This window comes from Tribolium madens, unplaced genomic scaffold (assembly GCF_015345945.1).
Source record: "Tribolium madens isolate multiple individuals breed KSU strain unplaced genomic scaffold, Tmad_KSU_1.1 Scaffold_97;HRSCAF=244;Tcas5.2_LG3a, whole genome shotgun sequence".
NCBI lineage: Eukaryota > Metazoa > Arthropoda > Insecta > Coleoptera > Tenebrionidae > Tribolium > Tribolium madens.
Window position 1 is genome coordinate 3,253,431 of NW_025401069.1, and position 20,087 is coordinate 3,273,517.

The 20,087-nt window shown below is 33.9% G+C and overlaps 4 protein-coding genes across 9 annotated transcripts in view; 3 read left to right on the forward strand and 1 right to left on the reverse strand.

The window, feature by feature from the left end:
- The first annotated feature begins 137 nt into the window (after positions 1-137).
- On the forward strand, positions 138-4,609 carry LOC123015311 (serrate RNA effector molecule homolog). Of its 3 annotated transcripts, none has more exons than XM_044414996.1 (10): positions 138-295; positions 412-536; positions 584-742; positions 1,200-1,403; positions 2,234-2,300; positions 2,352-2,514; positions 2,572-3,782; positions 3,831-4,044; positions 4,094-4,355; positions 4,406-4,609. In XM_044414996.1, exons 2-10 carry the CDS (start codon positions 415-417, stop codon positions 4,482-4,484), a joined length of 2,481 nt encoding a protein of 826 aa, XP_044270931.1. In that variant the 5' UTR covers positions 138-295; positions 412-414; the 3' UTR covers positions 4,485-4,609. The 3 variants fall into 3 exon arrangements, with proteins under 3 accessions (XP_044270931.1, XP_044270932.1, XP_044270933.1); XM_044414997.1 differs by having other exon boundaries at positions 1,218-1,403; XM_044414998.1 differs by having other exon boundaries at positions 605-742.
- A 386-nt stretch (positions 4,610-4,995) lies between these two features.
- Positions 4,996-5,900, forward strand: LOC123014357 (proteasome assembly chaperone 2). Its single transcript, XM_044413420.1, has one exon. The coding sequence runs from the start codon at positions 5,107-5,109 to the stop codon at positions 5,830-5,832; it is 726 nt and encodes a 241-aa protein (XP_044269355.1). The 5' UTR covers positions 4,996-5,106; the 3' UTR covers positions 5,833-5,900.
- An 86-nt stretch (positions 5,901-5,986) lies between these two features.
- Positions 5,987-7,489, forward strand: LOC123014356 (zinc finger protein OZF-like). The gene is made up of 3 exons (XM_044413418.1): positions 5,987-6,195; positions 6,247-6,836; positions 6,885-7,489. Exons 1-3 carry the CDS (start codon positions 6,061-6,063, stop codon positions 7,447-7,449), a joined length of 1,290 nt encoding a protein of 429 aa, XP_044269353.1. The 5' UTR covers positions 5,987-6,060; the 3' UTR covers positions 7,450-7,489.
- Positions 7,490-10,541: 3,052 nt separating this feature from the next.
- LOC123014101 (chaoptin-like) overlaps positions 10,542-20,087 on the reverse strand; it is a 116,190-nt gene continuing 106,644 nt past the window's right edge. For all 4 annotated transcript variants that reach the window (XM_044412987.1, XM_044412988.1, XM_044412986.1 and 1 more), the window contains 2 exons: positions 11,520-14,524; positions 10,542-11,135 (listed from right to left, as the gene is read on the reverse strand). In XM_044412987.1, the coding sequence (XP_044268922.1) occupies positions 10,819-11,135; positions 11,520-14,524 (3,322 nt within the window). In that variant the 3' untranslated portion in view covers positions 10,542-10,818. The remainder of the gene's footprint in view (positions 11,136-11,519; positions 14,525-20,087) is intronic.

The following is a 20,087-nucleotide window of genomic DNA, read 5'->3' on the forward strand; positions in this document are numbered from 1 at the left end:
TTTAAAATAGAAAAAAACAAATTTTGGGTCACAATTTTTTTTCTTCAATTCAGTTGCATGACAGAAGTATTTTTAACAATAATATATAGTCTAAAACTAGCCAGTGTTTTTACTTAAAGAAACACATTCCAGCGGCGTCACCAGTCATACCACCACACAAAAGTAGGTTGATTGCACTGAAACCCCCAACGCGTCTTTGACGTGTCGGCCATAATTTTTGCATCAACTTCCTAAACGGAAAAGAAAATTCTCGCCGGATATCTAATTGCCAAAAGTATTATTTTTAAAACAGAAAGTAAGTCTCCGACTCAACCCTTCTAAATCAGTAACTCACCACCCGTAATTTACATCTCACAATTATTAATTATTCCCTCATGGTGTTCAGTGCTGGTGCTCACTTTTTAATTGCAGGAAATGGCTGATAGTGATGATGAGTACGACCGCAAACGCCGCGATAAGTTCAGAGGTGAACGCGCCGAGGCGACTTACAGGGGGGCTGAACGGGTAGCAAGGCCCAGAGACGACTGGTCTGAACGGTAAGAATCAATATGAGGCTCATATGGTCCTAGTGTTAAAGTTATAGTGATTCTTGGTCACGACCTAGGCCTCGGGAGTACCGACCAGGGGTGAGAGACAGGGGATACTCGCCGAGTCTTGATCCAGCCCCCAAGAGGTTGCGCCATGATTACTATGCTGATAGCTATTATAACCATTACTCGCCCTATCATCAGAGCTCCCACAGGTATTTTCTAGTTTTTACTTAAATGCATGGAAAAGAAGAAAGTTTGTTGCACCTGCATTCAAGGTTTAATAAAAAATCTCTAAGAAAATTGTCATTTAATATTATTCGCGATAATTATGCTTAATGATTAATAAGAATCAACTAACAAGGAAATATAAAGTTGATGATTTTATTGCTACGTAATTAAAATATACTTTTGAATAGGAAATTATGTGAAATATTTGCGTTACGATGTCTTGATAACAATTATTGTGTGTTTTATTTTATCTTCTTGCATGGTTTGCATATTATTATAGCAAATGCCAGACATTCTTTTTTCAAGCTGTACCTGAATGATTTTTACGTGATTGTTTAGTCGTAATTAGTTGCATGTTTTAATTGTTATTTTAGAATTCGTTTTGTTTCGGTTTTAATTTAAAATAACAGTTGCTAACGACTTGATCTTCTATTTTTAAAGAGCTGGTAATTTCTTCAGAGAACCTGCACCATCATCCCAGGGTGAGGGTCAGCAACCACCAATGATGTCATTTAAAGCATTCCTTGCCACCCAAGATGATAACATTTCCGATAGTGAAGCTATCGAAAAATACAATGACTACAAATTGGAGTTCCAGCGACAGCAACTTAACGAATTTTTTGTTGCCCATAAAGACGATGAATGGTGTGTATTACTAATTTATTACTGAATCGAAAAGAAAGTAAATTGAGGGAAAATATTGCCAGGGCTTCAAATCGAAGGTGTATGTAGCACTTTATTTTTTTCTCATAGTTGTGTTAAGTAATGATTGACTGTTACATCCACCTTCACTAGAAATTTTCTTTCAGATATAACTTGATAGATTTAAATGTAAATGCTAAGGTTTAAATAATTTTAAACTATTTTTCCCCAACATGTTACTTTAAACCGCCTTTTTCTCTACAGCACTGATTCGAGACTTCCTGACATCTTCGTAAAATATAATTATGTGTTTTGTGTGTGAAAACATGTGAATACACTACGTTAAAAGTATATATTGAATTGAATATAGATATGAAATGTGGAATTTCTTTAAACCGTTGATAAAGCTATGCGCGCAATGCATATGCTTTCGCGTACTTTGTTAGGGTTTATATTAACAGGTGAGATTTCACGACGAAGAAACATTATCAATTTATTATATGTACATGTATGTTACGTATGTCTGTTTAAATCAGACGAATATAATAATTACCGTTACCAGCATTCTGATATTTTTATTATGTTCGTCTTGGTGTGCATGCGATTACATTGCTTTTTATTCAAATACATTTCCATTTCTTTTTTTTTCTCTTTAGTGGTGTAATTGTCAATAATTTTTTATCCATCACTTGACAATTGGATCACATTTTATTTATAATTATTTTTTTTCATAACGCATCTGAATGAATTGTTTGCGCGAATGGATTTTTTAAATTTGTTTTCTTTTTTCGATTTTGTTTTGTTTTCTTATTGTTTCTTTTGTCTTCCTGTAGGTTCCGTTTGAAGTACCATCCTGAAGATTCAGTAAAGCGAAAAGAAGAACAAATGACAGCATTGAAGGTAAGATTTGATATTTTTATATTGAGTTTATTAACATTTAACTTTATTTAGAAAAGAGTTGAGGTGTTCTTGGACTTGATGAACAACGGGAAAATTGCAGTTTCAGTTGATTGTTCAAAAACAAATGACTTACTTAAATTGTTAGATACTGTCGTTATTAAACTCGAAGGTGGCACTGAGGAAGACCTAGCCGTTTTGGAGCAGGAGTATACCGGTAAATTAGTAAATTACAATTAAGTCAGTTGCAATAATATTTATAAAACATTTCCAGAATTAGAAGAGAAAATCAAAGAGAAAAGTAAGGAAGAAATTGCAGAAAAACCAAACGACGAGTGTACAAAGAAAGAACAACCTCCAGAAAAGCCAAAGCCTGATGAAACTGAAGCAAAAGAAAACGGTGAAACAACTGCAGAAGATGGTGAAATAGAACAAGAGAAGAAGGAGGAGGAACAGCCATCTCTTGACGAAAACAAAGAGCCTGAAAAAATGGAAGTGGAGGAAGAGAAGAAAGATCCAGAGAACGCCGAGCTGCCGGTGAAGGAAAACGAACCTGAAGAAGGCGAAGAAGTGAAGAAGGAGTCAAAAGAGAAGAAACGCAAGCGTTCTTCGTATTCGGGAAGTAGCAGCGGTTCGTCGAGCAGCAGCAGCGACAGTGAAGATGACAAAGAGAAAAAAGACAAGAAGAAAGAAGACGAGGACGAAGAAACCGAGAAAGACAAACCGAAAGAAGAAGTGAAGGAGCACATCGAAACTGTTGAAGACGACAAGCCAGAAAAACCGAAATCGTTACACAAGACTACGTCAATTTTTTTGCGTAATTTAGCGCCGACTATTACAAAGCAGGAAGTTGAGGCGGTTTGCGGCCGGTATGAAGGTTTTTTGCGTGTGGCTTTGGCCGACCCCCAGCCAGAACGTCGGTGGTTGCGGCGCGGTTGGGTCACATTTAAACGAGACGCGAATATTAAAGAGATCTGTTGGAATTTGAATAATATTAGGTTGAGGGATTGCGAATTGGGTGCGATTGTTAATCGGGATTTGAGTCGGAGGATCCGACCTGTTAACGGAATTACGGCCCATAAACAAGTCGTACGGTCGGACATACGAATATCGGCGAAAGTAGCGCTGCATCTTGATAATAAAGTCGGACTTTGGTTAGATGAAGAGAAAAAAGATAAGCCCCAACAGACGTTCGGGTTGGTGTCGAATAATCCCGTTTTGCACAATATTACTGATTATCTGATCGAAGAGGCGAGTGCCGAGGAGGAGGAACTTTTGGGGTTGGAACCGACGGCGGAAACGCAAGATTCGGCCACTACGGTGGAAAGAGACGAACATCTTATCTCAGTTTTGGATCGAATTATTTTGTATTTGCGTATTGTTCACTCTGTTGATTATTATAATCACTGCGAATATCCCAACGAAGATGAGATGCCAAATAGGTGCGGTATTTTGCACGCGAGGGGACCTCCACCTACTACGAAAGTATGTCTTTCCCTTTGTAATTTACGAAACTTATTTTTACTTTTTTAGACTGATATGACGCAATTTATTGGGACTCCTATCGAAACAAAAATGGCTAGTTTTCTTCCAGAAAAACCTCGCGATGAAAATAAAAACGAAACGAAATTAATCAATTTGTCTCTTAAAGACGTTGATACTGAAATTGATAAGTTTGTTCAAGCAAATACAAGAGAGTTGGCCAAGGACAAGTGGTTGTGTCCATTGTCGGGCAAAAAATTCAAGGGTAAGTTACTAGAAAAAGGCTTGTTGATTTTTGACTTTTTATGATGTAGGTCCTGATTTTGTTCGGAAGCACATCTTTAATAAGCACGCAGAGAAAATCGAAGAAGTAAAGAAGGAAGTCGAATTTTTCAATAACTATTTACGAGATCCTAAAAGACCGATGTTAGCGGAGGCTCCTCAGCCGAAGCGTGAAGAACCACCTTCTTACAACCATCCATCGTATGGAAGTTCGTTTGGTGGGTATGGTCGRTTGCCACCATACTATAATCAAGGGTATTCTCAACGTTCTAGAGGTTATACACCAAGATCGAGGTAATTTTTGTCAAAAATTAATTTCTTTTGTTGATTAGTGTTTATTATAGGGGTGGAGCTGGTGATTATAGGCCGGTCATTCACTATCGAGATCTTGATGCTCCAAGGGAACCTGAAGAGTTTATTTAAATCTTTAATTTATGTTTTATAAGATGTAGGACTAAGAATATTTAGAATTACATTTTATTTTGATAGTAAATCTAAGTTTGTAAAGGTACCGTCATTACACTATCAATAAACTGTTCGTATTTTTAGTATTTCTTTTAGTAAACCTACATCACTTAACGTCGCGTCGTTTCTGTTTCAATATACCAACTTCCTAGTGTAATTTAGACGTAATCCAGCATTGTAAATCAATCTTTAAACAATCTGGTTTAAAAACGACCAATTATGAGAACAGGCAATGAACGTAGGTATTTAAAGTGAGATGATTGTAATATTTTGTGTTAACTGTATGACTTTCAGTTAGCAAGAAAGTTATAAAGTTTTCAAAAAAAGTATTTTCTGGATTTTATTTATGAATGTAAAATCACAATTTTTACGTAAAATTATTAGTGCTTAAATATTTCTTGAATTAATGCAACGGATTTTGCAAACTTTATATAAAATAAAATCAGTGGGAAAAGACTGCGCATTTTATTTCTAGCGCAAAGGAAGTGTAGTCTGTAGCTGTCAAAAATTTTTGCTTGTCATTAACCTAACTTTTTGTGTTCAAAATACTTACTTTTAGTGATAAAAATACGTTGTAATAATGGCAGAATTATTTAAATTTAAACAAAAACCGAACTTGGAGGGTTTCACTTTAATTGTACCCAGTGTTTCTGTCGGAAATGTGCCTCAACTTACAATCGACTTGTTAATAACAACTCTGAATTTCAAGAAAGCAGCCACTATTTGGCACCCCGCTATCGTTTCCTCCGTTGGACCAGACCCATATCAAGCAGACGGACCAGAAATATGTACAGCATGTGAATTATATGTTAATGAAGACTTAAAACTAGCTCTCATTCAATTACGATCCGCTGTAAACATCAAACTTGCCACCAAGTTTTTCTCATGCTTAAAAAATTCGTTTACGGAATTTAAAATTAAAAGCATTGTAATTCTCGCAAGTTCTTTTGATTATGAGTTGCATGTGGTTAGTAGCAACAAATTTTATTACATCAGTAATCAAGAAATTAGTGATGTTATGAAAAGTTTGAATGTGAAACCCAAGGAAGTGGAATTTAATGGTAAATACTTGGTTCATGGTGCTGGTTTTGCAGTAAAGTTGTTCGAGATGTTGGAGAGTAATTTTGATTGTACAGTTTTGATTGAATATGTATCAGAAGGTGACAACAGACCTGACGCAATTGCTTACATAAATGTGTTGAACAAGTTTGTTAATGGCCTTAAAATGTGTAATGTATCAGACATAAAATTTCCAAGTTCATGGAATTGTGTATTTGGAGGTCCTCCACCTCTCGGGATTTACTAATAAAGATTTGAATATTTTCATTATAAGTGCTTTTGTAACTTTAACTTAAATATAAATTGTGAACAGTTTATTGAGTTTGTTATTAAAGACTACATTGTCACTAATTGAGGTGAAATTTAACACTCGCGCCACTTGTTAGTGTTTTTCACGATTTTGTAGTGGTGGAAATACAAAAACAACATAACCTTAAATTAGCAAGTCCTCAATAAATAGTTTTTAATTAATAAAATGGATTTGAAGTGTCGTTTATGTTTAATTAAAACTGAACCAGGCTCTTCTGTTAATATTTTTAAATCTGGCATCGTTGGGGGAGGTAATGAAATCATCTGTGATTTAGTAATGAGTTTAGCACCAGAAGTAAAAGTAATTATTGCTTTCTGTGAGTTCTTTTATATTTGATGTTTTTTTATGTAGATTTTTCCTGAAGATAACTTTCCCCAGTTGGTGTGTAAAGAATGTTTGCAGAAATTGAACCGTTGCATTGAATTTAGAACATTAATAATAACATCAGATGCTAAATTAAAAAGCCAGAATATAGTAATGAAGCTTAAAGCAGCAGTATCTTCAGTGTTGAATTTTAGTGAGACARCTCCAAGTAAGCACACTTTTATTGAAAATTTAAGTGAAACAATAGACAAAAAAGAAGATATTGATATTCAAGATGAAGATATTAAATCAAATAGCATTAAAGAAATGAAATGTCATGAGACTGAAAATAATTATTTGAAAGAATGTAAAGATGTTAAATTTTTACCAGTTAAAAAAAAGCAAAAACACGAACAAAGGAAACCTGTTATAAAAACACACAAATGTGAAGAGTGTAGTTTAATGTTTAGGTACAAATATCAGTATATTGCACACAGGTATAAGCACACTGGTGATCCGCCCTATTGTTGTGATTTATGTAATAAAGGTTTTGGAATGAAATATCTGTTAGTCCACCATAGGAGGACTCATTTTGAAGAACGTCCTTACAAGTGTGAAGACTGTGACAAAGCGTTTAAGTAAGTATACATTTTTGTTATTGGTTACATCACGTTTAAGTTTTGAAGATTTCAGAGCGTTCTAATTATTCATAGAAGAATCCACAAAGGGATAAAACCTTACAAATGCGATTTGTGTGATAAAAGTTTCATACAATCGGGCGGTTTGCAGGTGCACAGGAGAAGACACACTGGGGAAAAGCCATACATTTGCGAATTTTGCAGCAAAACGTTTGCAGGACATGACTCCCTTTGTAAGCATCTGAAGGTACATCAAGAAGGACCTTCAGTGTTATGTCCAACTTGTGGAAAGGGATATAAGACTGAGCATTATATGAAATTGCACATGAGGAAATCTCACTTTGGTGAAAAGCCATACAGTTGTGAAATTTGTCAAAAGAAGTTTGCAGTTAAGACTAATGTGAAGATTCATATGAGGATACATAGTGGAGTTAAGCCTTTTGAGTGTAAAGTGTGCAAGAAAAGCTTTACTCAGGCTAGTATCTTGATGAGACATATGAGGACGCATTCCGGAGAAACTCCTTATCACTGCACTGACTGCGAGAAAAGGTTTGCCTACTCGCACCATCTTTTAAAACATGTGCAAAAAGAACATACAAAAGCTAGTTTTTAGGTTGTTTCTGAATAATAACAATAAAATTAGGCCAAATTTTTCTCTTGTTTTATTTGTGTTTTCTAACAAAGTAATGATTGCTAGTTTGTGATAAAAAAAATTGTGTTCGATTGTATTGTATGATAATTTATGATATCGTCTAGCGTCCATAAAGTAGTTCTTTTTGGACGGCGTCTATAATGATAAAGTAAAACGGCCGCTTGTCAATGCTGTTTTTCTTTTCCGATGTGCGTATATGATGAGTGAGATAATAGTATATTATAATACTAGTTTATAAGCAAGCCTTTAAAACACACAGGACTGGTTTAAGACTGGTTTAACGTCGTAAGTGTTTTAAAGGCGCTTATAAACTAGTGTTGTACGCTATTTTTTATTATACCTGCCCATTTACGATCTTTTATGAGCATTGAAAAAATGTGAATTTACACAATAAAATTATCAAAGGTTGTTTGTGAATCGTTTTCGTAGAGACGGTTACTAGTTTACATTGTTAAGCACATTTTTTCACGTTGTAATTGGTCCAAAACATTTCACTATATCTTGTTACCTAGACAACTTTAAAATTTCAGCGTGCTGTAAAGGCCAAATTACGCACGCTGCAGCGTGTTTTAATTTAGGATTATGATGCAGGTATAATAAAAAATATTTTGTAACAACAGTAATGGATGCCGGACAAAAGTACCTATTCGAAAGATCTCGTTATTTTATTCGGTAAAATATCAATTCATATTAATCATCGTAGGTATTTTTTTACTTATGATCCAATAGAGCAATTATCTTTAGTAACTTCTGCTGTTTTCGTCGTTAGTTTCTCTGCTACCAATAATTTCTTCCTTTATAATAAAAATTTAATATTATTAGTAAACTTTTTGAATATTGGTGAGACGTTAAGAATTATAGTGGCCTAAGCCACATTAGGCGAAATCCCAATAAAAGTTAAAATTTTCACTTTTAAAATTTTATTTTGTTTCAAATACACTCACTTTACCGTTCATATTTTTTAGTTAAAACGTTGGCCAGTGTATTACTGCGTATTTCTCACACCAATCAAATCTTTCAAATTTCTGAGATTCATCCAGTCATAATTTAAATTACACGATAATTTACCCGTGGTCTAAATTACGGCGAATCTGACTGAATGAATCTCGGAAATTTGAAAGATTTGACATATTTTTTTAAATTTCTCATTATAAAAATATTGTTTTTGTAAATTTTGTTCGCAAAATGGTCTGCAAAATACGCCTCGGGCGTGCACTCGACAAAATTATTAATAATTTCTCTTGCACTCGGGGTATTACTATTGAAAATGTGAACATTAAGCAGTTGGACTGTGAGTATAACAAGTTTATACATTTTGTGGGATAGACCTCTCTAAAATTCTAAATACGTATGTACTTCATTAATTAAATATTTAAATTCAGTAGACGCATCTTTTTTTCTCAAAGTCGAGCTTTTTTAATATGAATAATGAAGGATAAATAAAATTCTAAATCAATCCCACAGGTTTAAGCGAAGTTGAATTTATGTACATAGAAGTGACAATAATACACTTTCGAGAACCCCGTCTCATCATCAGTGCCTGATTTATGAATGTAAAAAAAGAAAATTACAGAAACGAATAAAAGGGTAGGAAAACTTACCAAAATTTTTTGTCAAAATTGTTCAATTTCGATTAAACCAGTGGGATTGACTTAGAATTTTATTTACCCTTCGTTATTCAAATTATACTTATCTAATTGCAATAAGAGAAGACTTTATAAAAATAAATTAAAGTTTCCCCTTACTATCTATCACAATTTATCTTATTGTTGCAGATTTATTTGTGCCTGAGTTCGAGAAACCGAGATTGTTTACGGTTCAGGTACTATACATTATGAGGAAAAAAAATGTTTTTGATTTTACGCCAAAACTGCAAAGGAAAAACATTTTTTGCTTTACCTGAAACGAGCAAAACTGTAATTAATACTTCTTTATTCTAAGTCAGTAGAAGGAAAAGTTGATTTTACTCTTGATTTTTTTAATTTTTCTCTCCTTTTTAAATCCCATCACATTGGCGGTTTTATTATTTTGACAATGATGTCACTTTGACAAATGAGTTTACGCAAGTTACGAGTAAATAACAAAAATGTTTTTGAAAAACATAATTTTTTATTATACCTGCATCATAATCCTAAATTAAAACACGCTGCAACGTGCGTAATTTGGCCTTTATAGCACGCTGGAATTTTAAAGGTGTCTATCTAGGTAACAAAAAATAATGAAATGTCTGGACCAATTACAACGTGAAAAAATGTGCTTAACAACGTAAACTAGTAACCGTCTCTACGAAAACGATTCACAAACAACCTTTGATAAATTTATTGTGTAAATTCACATTTTTTCAATGCTCATAAAAGATCGTAAATAGCCAGGTATTATAAAAAATAGCGTATAACACTCGTTTATAAGCGCCTTTAAAACACTTACGACGTTAAAAGCGCGTCGTGCTCTTAAACCCGTCGTGCGTATTTTAAAGGCTTGCTTATAAACTAGTATTATAATATACTATTAATAAATGGCAACTCAAAGAAACAGCTTTAAGATAAGAAACAAAATCATTTTTAACAACAACTATCATTATTCAAGTAATAAATTAATTGTCAAAGTGACATACAATTGCCAAATAAATAAAACCGCCAATGTGATAGAACTTAAAAAGCAGTGAAAAATTATTCCAAAATCAAGAGAAACATTAACTTTTCTTTTCACTGAATCAGAATACTGAAGTTTTAATTACAAATTTGCTCGTTTTAGGTGAAGAAAAAATGTTTTTCCTTTGCAGTTTTAGCGTAAAATCAAGGATAACAAAATTTTTCCTCAACTCACTCCGGGGACATACTGTAGATCAAATGTAATTTCGAGTATGAGGAAATAAAAACGTACCTAGTATATTGCTCTAGAGTGCTGTTTCTTTTAGGTTGCACGGTCAGCTGAATACCTGTAAAGTTGCTATGTCGTTAATAGAATATAGTTAGTGTTAAAAAGGTAATTCAGTGTTTAAAATTTATGGGGGTCGTACGTCATATCCATGAGGTAGTTAAGGAAAGAAACTAAACAATGTATATACTTTATTGATCATTACAAAACACTATCATTAGCTAAACGTTAATAAGAAACAAGTCGTGTGCACATCTTTGATTGATATCTCCCATTTTGAGCAATCAGTATAAATAAGTTCTATCGTTCTATACGAGCATGATATGTTTTAATTTTATTATGTACACGATTTACATTATCAAAAAATAACAATTGATGTATTAAAAATTTTAGTAAAATAAATGGAAGAAGTAGTCTCACACTAGATGTTATGTACAAATACTGTTAGGTTCACTAACGCAGAACGAAATTGTACGTCATAAGGTATATTAAAACAAACATCACAGGAATTTTATTCAGATTCGGAGCGTCACTTAAAGCACTCGCATGGCAACTCATGTCCTCGGGGGGCAACTGCACAATGGGTATCCGAGTCCCGGAGGTGATGTCCGTACACGTCGCCTCCTTCACCATGTCATTCATCCGCATCGCGGTTTCCACCGGCGCGTTGTGGGACTGCAAACTTTCCCTTGTCCACCTTCGCAACCAATGTCCCAGCCAGGCCAAGTGGCAACCGCAGCGGAAGGGATTCTCTGAGATGGTTAAGCCACCTGGAACAAGGACACGTTGCAAACTTTTGTCGACACGCGTGAATACCCGGCGGAAAACAAATACAAAACTTTGGCTACCCGCAAAATTGAAACGCTTAAAGTATAACCAGTACAGTAGATTCTTTACACACTGCGATAGTTTACATGAAATCCTGCAAGTTTTACCTTAATTTCAAACTTGCATAGCGGGATGATGAAAACTTTTGCGGTGGAGAAAAAAGAATCTTTTAAAGATATTGTAAAAAAATGAAGAGAGTCATCGAGTTTTCAACAAGTCTGGAGTATAATTAAAAGCAAAACTAGAATATTTCATTAAAATTATTATTTGATATTTACGGTGGAATTTGAAAGAAAATCGAGCAAAAGTTACTACAGTTTACCAACCTGAGATTAAAGTCGTCCCAACATTTTTCCAGGTTGATGTATTTCCATAAAATATTTCTGGACTAAGATAAGACAACATATTGTTCCTCAAATCTATCGTTAAATATGAAACTTTGTACATGTTGGAAAAAAGTCCGGGAGGTAACTCCTCAATTTCAGTCCCCGTGATCTTCAAAACTAAGTCAGGATTCCTCCCAAATCTAACAAAAGCATCCCTATCTATCATCTTCAAATTTCTTCCAGTGATTTCTAAATGTCTAATTTTTTTATTTTTTACACACAACAGTTGCTCATCAAGGATCGACTCCATGAAATGTATCTTCAAGATCCTCAACTGTTGCAAATTTGACATCAAATTACAAAACTGTTCGTTAAAGTTATCAATATTCGGCCACGTCTGTATCGTCAACGAGTTCAAAATCTTGATCTGTTGAATGGCTTTACTTTCAAAGCGATCTAGAAATCGTAGTCCTTGAATATTCAAATCTTGCAAATTGGATAACCCGTAAAAACTATCCGTGACAATTTCTTTAATCGGGTTAAAGGACAAATCCAAAGATTTTAATCTCGGTAAGTGTACCCAAAGATGCGATGGCACTTCGAACAACTGATTATGACTCAAATCGATTGATTTTAACTTGCTCAACTCTTGGACCGAGTTCTTGCTGATTGCTTCGATATGATTGTGGGATAAATTGAGATGGACCATGTTGGGCAAGGGTAGATGAGGAGTGGAAGTAATCCCCGAATTGGCCAAGTTTAGATGCTTCAAACTTTGCGCGTAGTGGAACAGTTCTTTGAAGTTGGCACGTAGAGGATTCGAACTCAAGTCAAGTACTTGTAGCAAACCCAAACTTGTAAAAACGTTGTCGGGAAGGATCGTGAGCTTGTTATTGCTCAAATTAAGGTGGTGGAGGAAGGGAATATCCGGAAACGTTGTACTATCAATGTGTTCGATATTATTTGAACTGATGGAGAGGTGTCGGAGAGTCAGACCGACGTCGGAAAGGCTCAAACTGGGGACCACGCTGAAGGAATTATAACTCAAATCCAACATTTCAATCACGGTGTTTTGGAACACGTCTTTGGGGAGGTAATTGAGGCTGTTGCTGCTCAAGTCGACTACCCTTAATTGAGGCATATTAGCGAATTGACTCGGGTGTAGCTGCGAGATGAGGTTTTTGGACAAGTCAAGGATTTGAAGATTTTGGACGCCGGCAAAAGCCTTCCTGCTGATGAACATGATGTTGTTTTGTTGTAAACTGAGGTGCTCGAGAGAAGTCAAGTGCATGAAGCTGTTGTGATCAAGCCGCCCGATTATATTGAAGTCTAGGTAGAGTTTTTTCAAAAGAGCGGTATTTTCTAGACACTTGGGGATTCGCGCAAGGTTGTTGTATCGCAAATCGATCACGTGCACGTTGAGGATTTTCAGGTCGGAATTGCAAGAGATGATTTGGTTGCGACTCAGGTTGAGATGTAAGGGAGTGGATAAGTTGGCGAAGCAAGAGAACGAGAATTCCGATAAAAAATTGTTCTGTACGTCGAGTTTCGCCAAGGACGGCAAGTTGGAAAATGCGCGTGTGTGAAGTTTCGATATTAGATTATTGGCGAGGATCAGCTTGTTGAGCACTGGAAGGTCGTTAAAACTATCGGCTTCGATGGCTCTGATGCGATTATTAGAGAGAAGAATGGTTTCGAGGCTGTTTAGTGATTTAAACGTGTCGGTGTGAATCGTAGATATTTCGTTGTTGGACAAACGAATGTCTTTGAGTTTGGAGTGGATGGCCGGTTTTAATAAGTTGACCGGAATCGTTCGTATCTTGTTGGATTCGATATTGAGATATTTGAGTTCGGGAAGCGAATCTAAAGAGAATTCCGGGACCGTATCGAAGTTATTGTTGTCGACGGAAAGCCATTTCAAGTTTGTTAGCGGTTTGAAAATTTCGTGTGGAAGGTCATCTCTGTCGAGTCCGAACGATATTTCCAAACTCTCTAAGCCTTCGAGGCCGGCGAACGCGTTGTTGTCGATGACCCGCAACGGGTTAAAACTTAAACTGAGTTCTTTAAGTTGCTGCAAATCGGTGAAGATTTGACTCTTCAAGCTTGTAATTCGATTGTTTCCCAATATGAGACTCTTGATGTTCGAGCCCCAGCTGAAATCGCTCTCCCCGATTTCGTATATTTCATTAAAACCGATGTTAAAGTGGGAAATTTTCGAGCAATTTTGCAATGTTTCAACCGGAATTCTTGTCAAACGATTTCCGCTCAAGCTCACCGCTTTCAGACTGGAACAGAAAGTGTCGAAGGCTCGTTCCGGTATTTCACTTAGCAAGTTCGACGATAAGTAAAGGTATTTAAGGGAGTTGAGTTGGCCCAAGGCGTAGGGAATCCGCTGGAAATTATTGTGATCGAAATCGAGATACTCCAAAGTGTCCTCTATACCCTCGAACGTTCTAATTTCGAGATCCTCAAGCATATTGTACGAAAGAATTATCCTTCCGCACTGGAGACCGGCGAAGCTTTGGCTCGACAGCGTCTTGAAGTCGTTAAAAGCTAGATTTAAATCTCTTATATAAACAGAACTGTTAAATGGGGATCTCGGTAAACTTTTTAGATAGTTTTCGCCAAGATCGATTTTCTCGAGCCATAATTTCCTGCCGAACGTGTGCTCGGGTATCGTCCTAATGTGATTCCCGCGCAAATACAGCCATTGCAAATGAGGCAAGCCGCTCATGATTTCAAGTGGAAAGTTCTCAATCAAATTATGCGAAATACTGGCAGTTTGAAGAGTAAGCGGCAGAGAGTGCTTATGGATTTTATATATGCGGTTTCCGTCCAAGTTCACCCAAATAAGGGACTTGAAGTCCCTCAGACCGTGAGACATTTTAGAGATGTGATCCGGCTGCTCAACCGCCACTTCGGTGATGTCGTTCTCACCCAAAAATAGCGTTGTCAAAGTGTTCTTCGCATGCGACCATTCGCTGCCTACCGACGATATTTGGTTCCTGAAACAAAAAGGGCAATCAGTTGACACATAACGGAAAAATATACATGTTTTTCCATTTAATATCGATTTAATAACGTAAAAATTAATGAAATTGTTATAATTATGTTGTTTTTGTATAGAGACAGCATGCACCAGCAAAATATGGTGACAGAAAATCTACCGACGTAATTACTACATGTTTATCGAAAATGATGCAATAGTTTCCTGTGTTCTATTACACCACTGTTGTGAATAAAATACTTTGTATTTATGAGTTCACTCCTTGACCTAATTCTGAATTTATGAAAAGTGATACCTAATACAATTTTATTGACATGTCTAGACACACAAAACGAAATTTTATATTGTTGAAACTCTATTGTTATCGCAAATCGATTACGTACACCTGGAAACCGTAATTGAGAGAAAGCTGAAAAACTCTGATTATGAATGTTTTTAGAATCTTTCTGGAAATTGATTTGTAGTAATATTAGGTACCATTTTTTATAGGAGATATCTGACTCAACAGGAGGTTTTTCTGAAGATTTTTTCAACTTTAAAAAAGTATTTTTTTTTAATCATTTGCCTTCAGAGAATAATAATTAATATAAATTAAAGTAATATAAAAAAAATGTGATGGTATTTTGAGAGAACGAAACTTTGTTCTGTTTTTGAGTTATGCGATTTTTTTTGTCAAAATTGCAATTTAAATAAAAAAATTAAAAAAAAATTATATATAAAATAGGTAGTTGTAATCATAAGCTGCATGTGAAAAATGTTTTTTTTAATAAAAAAATTGTAGAACTCAAAAACAAAAAAAAATTCGAAAAATTTGATTCTAGATAAAACATGTTTGATTGAAAACATGTTTTTAGCAATAATTATACATTGTATTTACTCACTTATTTATTCAACATGAACTGTGATTAAAATAAACAGTTTATTTCATACTTTGTACCTATTCCATTAAAATAATACTACAATAACTAAAACTAAACATTTGGTAGTTTATTTTGTACGCATTATATTATTGGACTAAAATAATATTTATCAAAAATATGAAATAATGTTTGGTAATATTTGTTAAGTTTTATTATTATTTGAATAAAGTAGTGTATTATTTATCAAAAATGAAAATATTTGTAATTTGAAATAAAAAATAAAATAAAAACACAGATGGATATTCTTATTATTTGTTGGTGTTGATGTTTGTTGATGTTGTTTGCGTTATCTTCAGTTTTCACTTGGGTTTTATTAAACAGAGAAAAAACACAAAATTAGCTTCCTGACTTTATATTTTGTCTACATTTTACACCACTAACATTGAAATTCAAAATGAATACTTCATAATACTCAATTTACCCCCTCTTTTTGGATCAGCACGTTAGTGTTTTTTTGCAAAGTTTGTTGGAAATTTATCATACAGTTGCTTCCAACTGCCGTTTATTTCAAAAGTGAATATTTAATTTGGTCGGTTACAAATTTAATCCTGAATTTTAATCCGTGTCGAGAAAAGATAAAAGTCTAAATATTTATGCTTCCTAAAATAAAACCCACCCAAAATTTGTTGGATTTACCAAACGCGACATCGGCAAATCCTCAGTTCAGCCTCGTCGGTAATAAAAATTATCATGAACGAGCCTAATTTGCAGATGAGTTGATTTTATCGGGGCAAGTAGGTCGAAAGTTCGATAATGCATTAAAGTCGGAACGCCGAGTCCAAAAACGTATTTTCATTAGACACGTTCATATGTATGAGGATACGAGTTGAACTTAAATAACGAAGTCCTTCTAATAGGATGCGTTTGTCTTGACACATTTGCATTTTAGATTTGCATTTCCAAGACAAAGCATTTAGTTTGACATTACTTTAAGCAAATTTGTAGATATTAGATTGTGAGAGCGTTGTTCTGAATTTAAACTTACCTCAAAACATAGAAGAATATTTTACAGAAATTTACCTTTCTGCTCCCTTTACGGCAGTGATTTTTGCAAAAGAACAATGAAATAAAGAATATTCTCTTGGTATAGCAATTGCGACTGCTGCTTTTAAGAAGTTTTGTTTTTTTTCCTTATCGGGTCAAGGCTCCAAAACGTGTAAGCGAGGAGAGAACGTTTGAGAAGCCACGAACTCTAACGAAATGGAGGTAAATGGGGTAACTCGTTTTTATGTGATCCGCGCTCGTTTCAGTGCCGCAAAAGATCTTCAACATGTTTATAAAACTCGACGTATTTAGAAGTGTAAAAAACTGCCTGAAAAATCCACCAATCCATCGCAGTCTAGACACTGCTTTCGTGAAATTTGCCTTGAAATTGAAATTTATGTGCAGTATTATTAACAATGGAACCGGTCAAAAGTTGAAACTGAAAAGTAAAGTCGAACATCAATTTTTAATTAGAAACGTTTGATTGAGTTTTATGTGGTGCCGATCAAATAAAATCAAACTGTAAATAGAAGCCTAGAAGAATTGAATTTGCGACTGGATGATTTTCCAATTATGCAGATGGAAGAAATACTATGAATAAAGATTGAACGTTTTTAAAGGAAAGAATGCCTTTTGTCAAACAAAACAATTAAAGCTTCGACGCTGATTTGAATTTTATAAGGTAATATAGGGAATCATTGAAGTTGGCTTAAATCATGCATCACGACCAGACTCAAGCAGCTTTTTTACAAAAGTTTAAATGGTTTGTTGCTTTTATTAAAGACTGTGCGATAAAATTAGTTCAAAACTGAAGTATCTAATATTCAAAGTGTCCTTTTACCTACTACTTAAGACATTTAGACAAAAGAATAATAATTATTATTCACAAAAATGTAATAATAGACACTTTAAGAGAAAAGTCTTTACATACAAAGATCTATGACAACAGCTGCTGTTATAAAGATAAAAAAGCTTCATACTTTTGGTTAACAAAAATAAATATTTTTGTAGAAACTAAAGGTTTAAGTTAAAAAAACAAAGAAAAGTCTTTACATACAAAGATCTATGACAACAGCTGCTGTTATAAAGATAAAAAAGCTTCAAACTTTTGGTTAACAAAAACAAATATTTTTGTAGAAACTAAAGGTTTAATTTTTACATTCCCAGACAAAGTAAAAATACAAAAAAACATAAAAAAATTTAATCACAGACAATAATGACAATCTTTAGATTATACCGGGTGAGTAATAAATATAGAACCAAGCGTTTTTTATAAACTACATAATTACTTTTCGAGTGCAGTGTAAAGTACCTATTGTAAAAATGAGACCGTTTTTGAAAAACATTCTTTTTTGAAATTCCCTTTAGTTTTCGAGTTTAGCAAAAAAAAAATTTTATTGGCAACTTACTATGACAAATTTTAATTTAAGACTATGAGCTACAAATGACTTCTAATTAAATAAATCTGTTGTTTATCGAGTGTTTTTCTTAAATAAATTTAAGTTAAAAAAGTTAAAAATGCATAAAACGACCACTTCGATTAGTTCGGAAAATCTTTGTAATGAGCTCAGAACGCAATTTTAACAACTTATTAAAAAAACCTACTGGCTAAGTAACAATTTTATTTAATGAGAGGTCATTTTTAAATCATAATCTTTAAATAAAAAAAATGGTGAGGTGCCAGTAATTTTTTTTGCAAAACTCGAAAACAAAAAGGAAATTCGAAAATTTTCATTTGATCAAATCTTTATAGTATTTTAAACAACACTAATTAAAAATGCTTGGTTTCAGACTTTTTATTCACCCGGTATATAAACACTCAATAACAAATTTTATAATTTTTTTTATATACAGGCTGTATTATGAAAAACGGCCCAAGCCATAACTCGATTATTTTTAAAGTTATGACAATACTTCTTAGTTCAAAGTTGAACATTTTTTGTCATCTATCGTTTGGGATAGATGCTAAATTAATGCTATTTTCTGTTTCACCGGAAATGACATCAACTTTATTTTTTTAATGGAACACCCTGTATATTTTACCACTTTTGGATTCTTTGTTTAATTGTCTTTTAACAAGTTTTAGTACCATATTAAGTAATGTTGACAAATATTATTATTTTGCATTTTCTCTTATTATTTTTATACTTTTTGGTGTTCTGGTGATAATGTGTTAACAGACATGATTCAAGAATATTTTGAAAGCAATAAAAATAGTTGGRGACCACAACGCCTTTACACTGGGCGGTTTCCAATAAGAGAAGTTCCAATTCGTCGACCTGAAGAAAATTTGAGGTTGTTTGGCGCTTTTAGAAAACCCAAATTAGAACAGTTGCGTGCGATAAGCCAACGTTACTTGCAATTTCTTGAATTCATGTTCTTGCATTTTCTTCAATACCTATCTAATTCTGTATCTCTTTGAAATTGGAGATGTTTTAATTTGGGTTTTCTAAAAGCCCAAAACATCCTCAAATTTTCGACGATTTGGAACGTCTCTCATCAGAAATCACCCAGTGTAAAAGCGTAGTGCTCTCCCACAATTTTTATTTTATTCAAAATATGTCTGTTAACACATTATCATCCATGATTAACATTAAAAAGTATAAAAACAGTAAGAGAAAATGCAAAGGAATAATATTTGTCAACATTACTTGATATTATTGTTTTCCACTGTCTACTTTAATAAATACATTATTTGGTGAATATCTCACGAACGGTTAGTTATAGGCACATGGTACTAAAACTAGTTAAAAGACAGTTAAACAAAGAATCCAAAAGTGGTAAAATATACAGGGTGTTCCATTAAAAAAAATAAAGTTGATGTGATTTCCGATGAAACAGAAAATAGCATTAATTTAGCATCTATCCTAAACGATAGATGACAAAAAATGTTCAACTTTGTTCTAAGAAGTATTGTCATAACTTTAAAAATAATGGAGTTATGGCTTGGGGCGTTTTTCATAATACAGCCTGTATATACAAAATTATATGTATAAGTTTGAAAATGATAACAAACAAGCAATGTGTTTATTAAATCATATCAATCAACAAACGCTTAGTAAAAATAAATAACTACAAAAATTGTAAATATAAATAATCAGTTTGTGTCTAATTTACTTTTAATAATAGGTACAGTTTTTTATGTTGATTGTTCAACTTTGTGGAAATAGAGTTAGTTATTTATGTCAAAATCATGTTGGTTTGAGTATTCAGCACCATAAAACACTTACATTCGATAAAATAAAACTACGTTTAAGATTAACATCGCCTTTAGAACTTATCGATTTCTTGAATTGGTTCAGAAAATTGCATTGGAATTGGCCGTCACTGTACATTAACATAACTAACGTGAACCTAACGCTTACCCTCATTTTCCTAATGCATTCCATATACGATGTAGTTTCAATGAGAGTCAATATCTTCTCATCCTCCACAAACAAATTCTTCAAGCATTCCTGAATAATTTACCCGAACTGACCGCAACACTTTACTCCTCATTAACACCATTTACGCATCAATGAGAGTACAGTGTATGATTAGAGAATTATGCTAATTATAGATTTAGGACGACTGGTACACTACTAACATTCCAAAACTTTTGCAAGCCTGAAAGCTCAATTTATTTTTTCAGCAAAATTTCTTTGTTCAGATTTACCG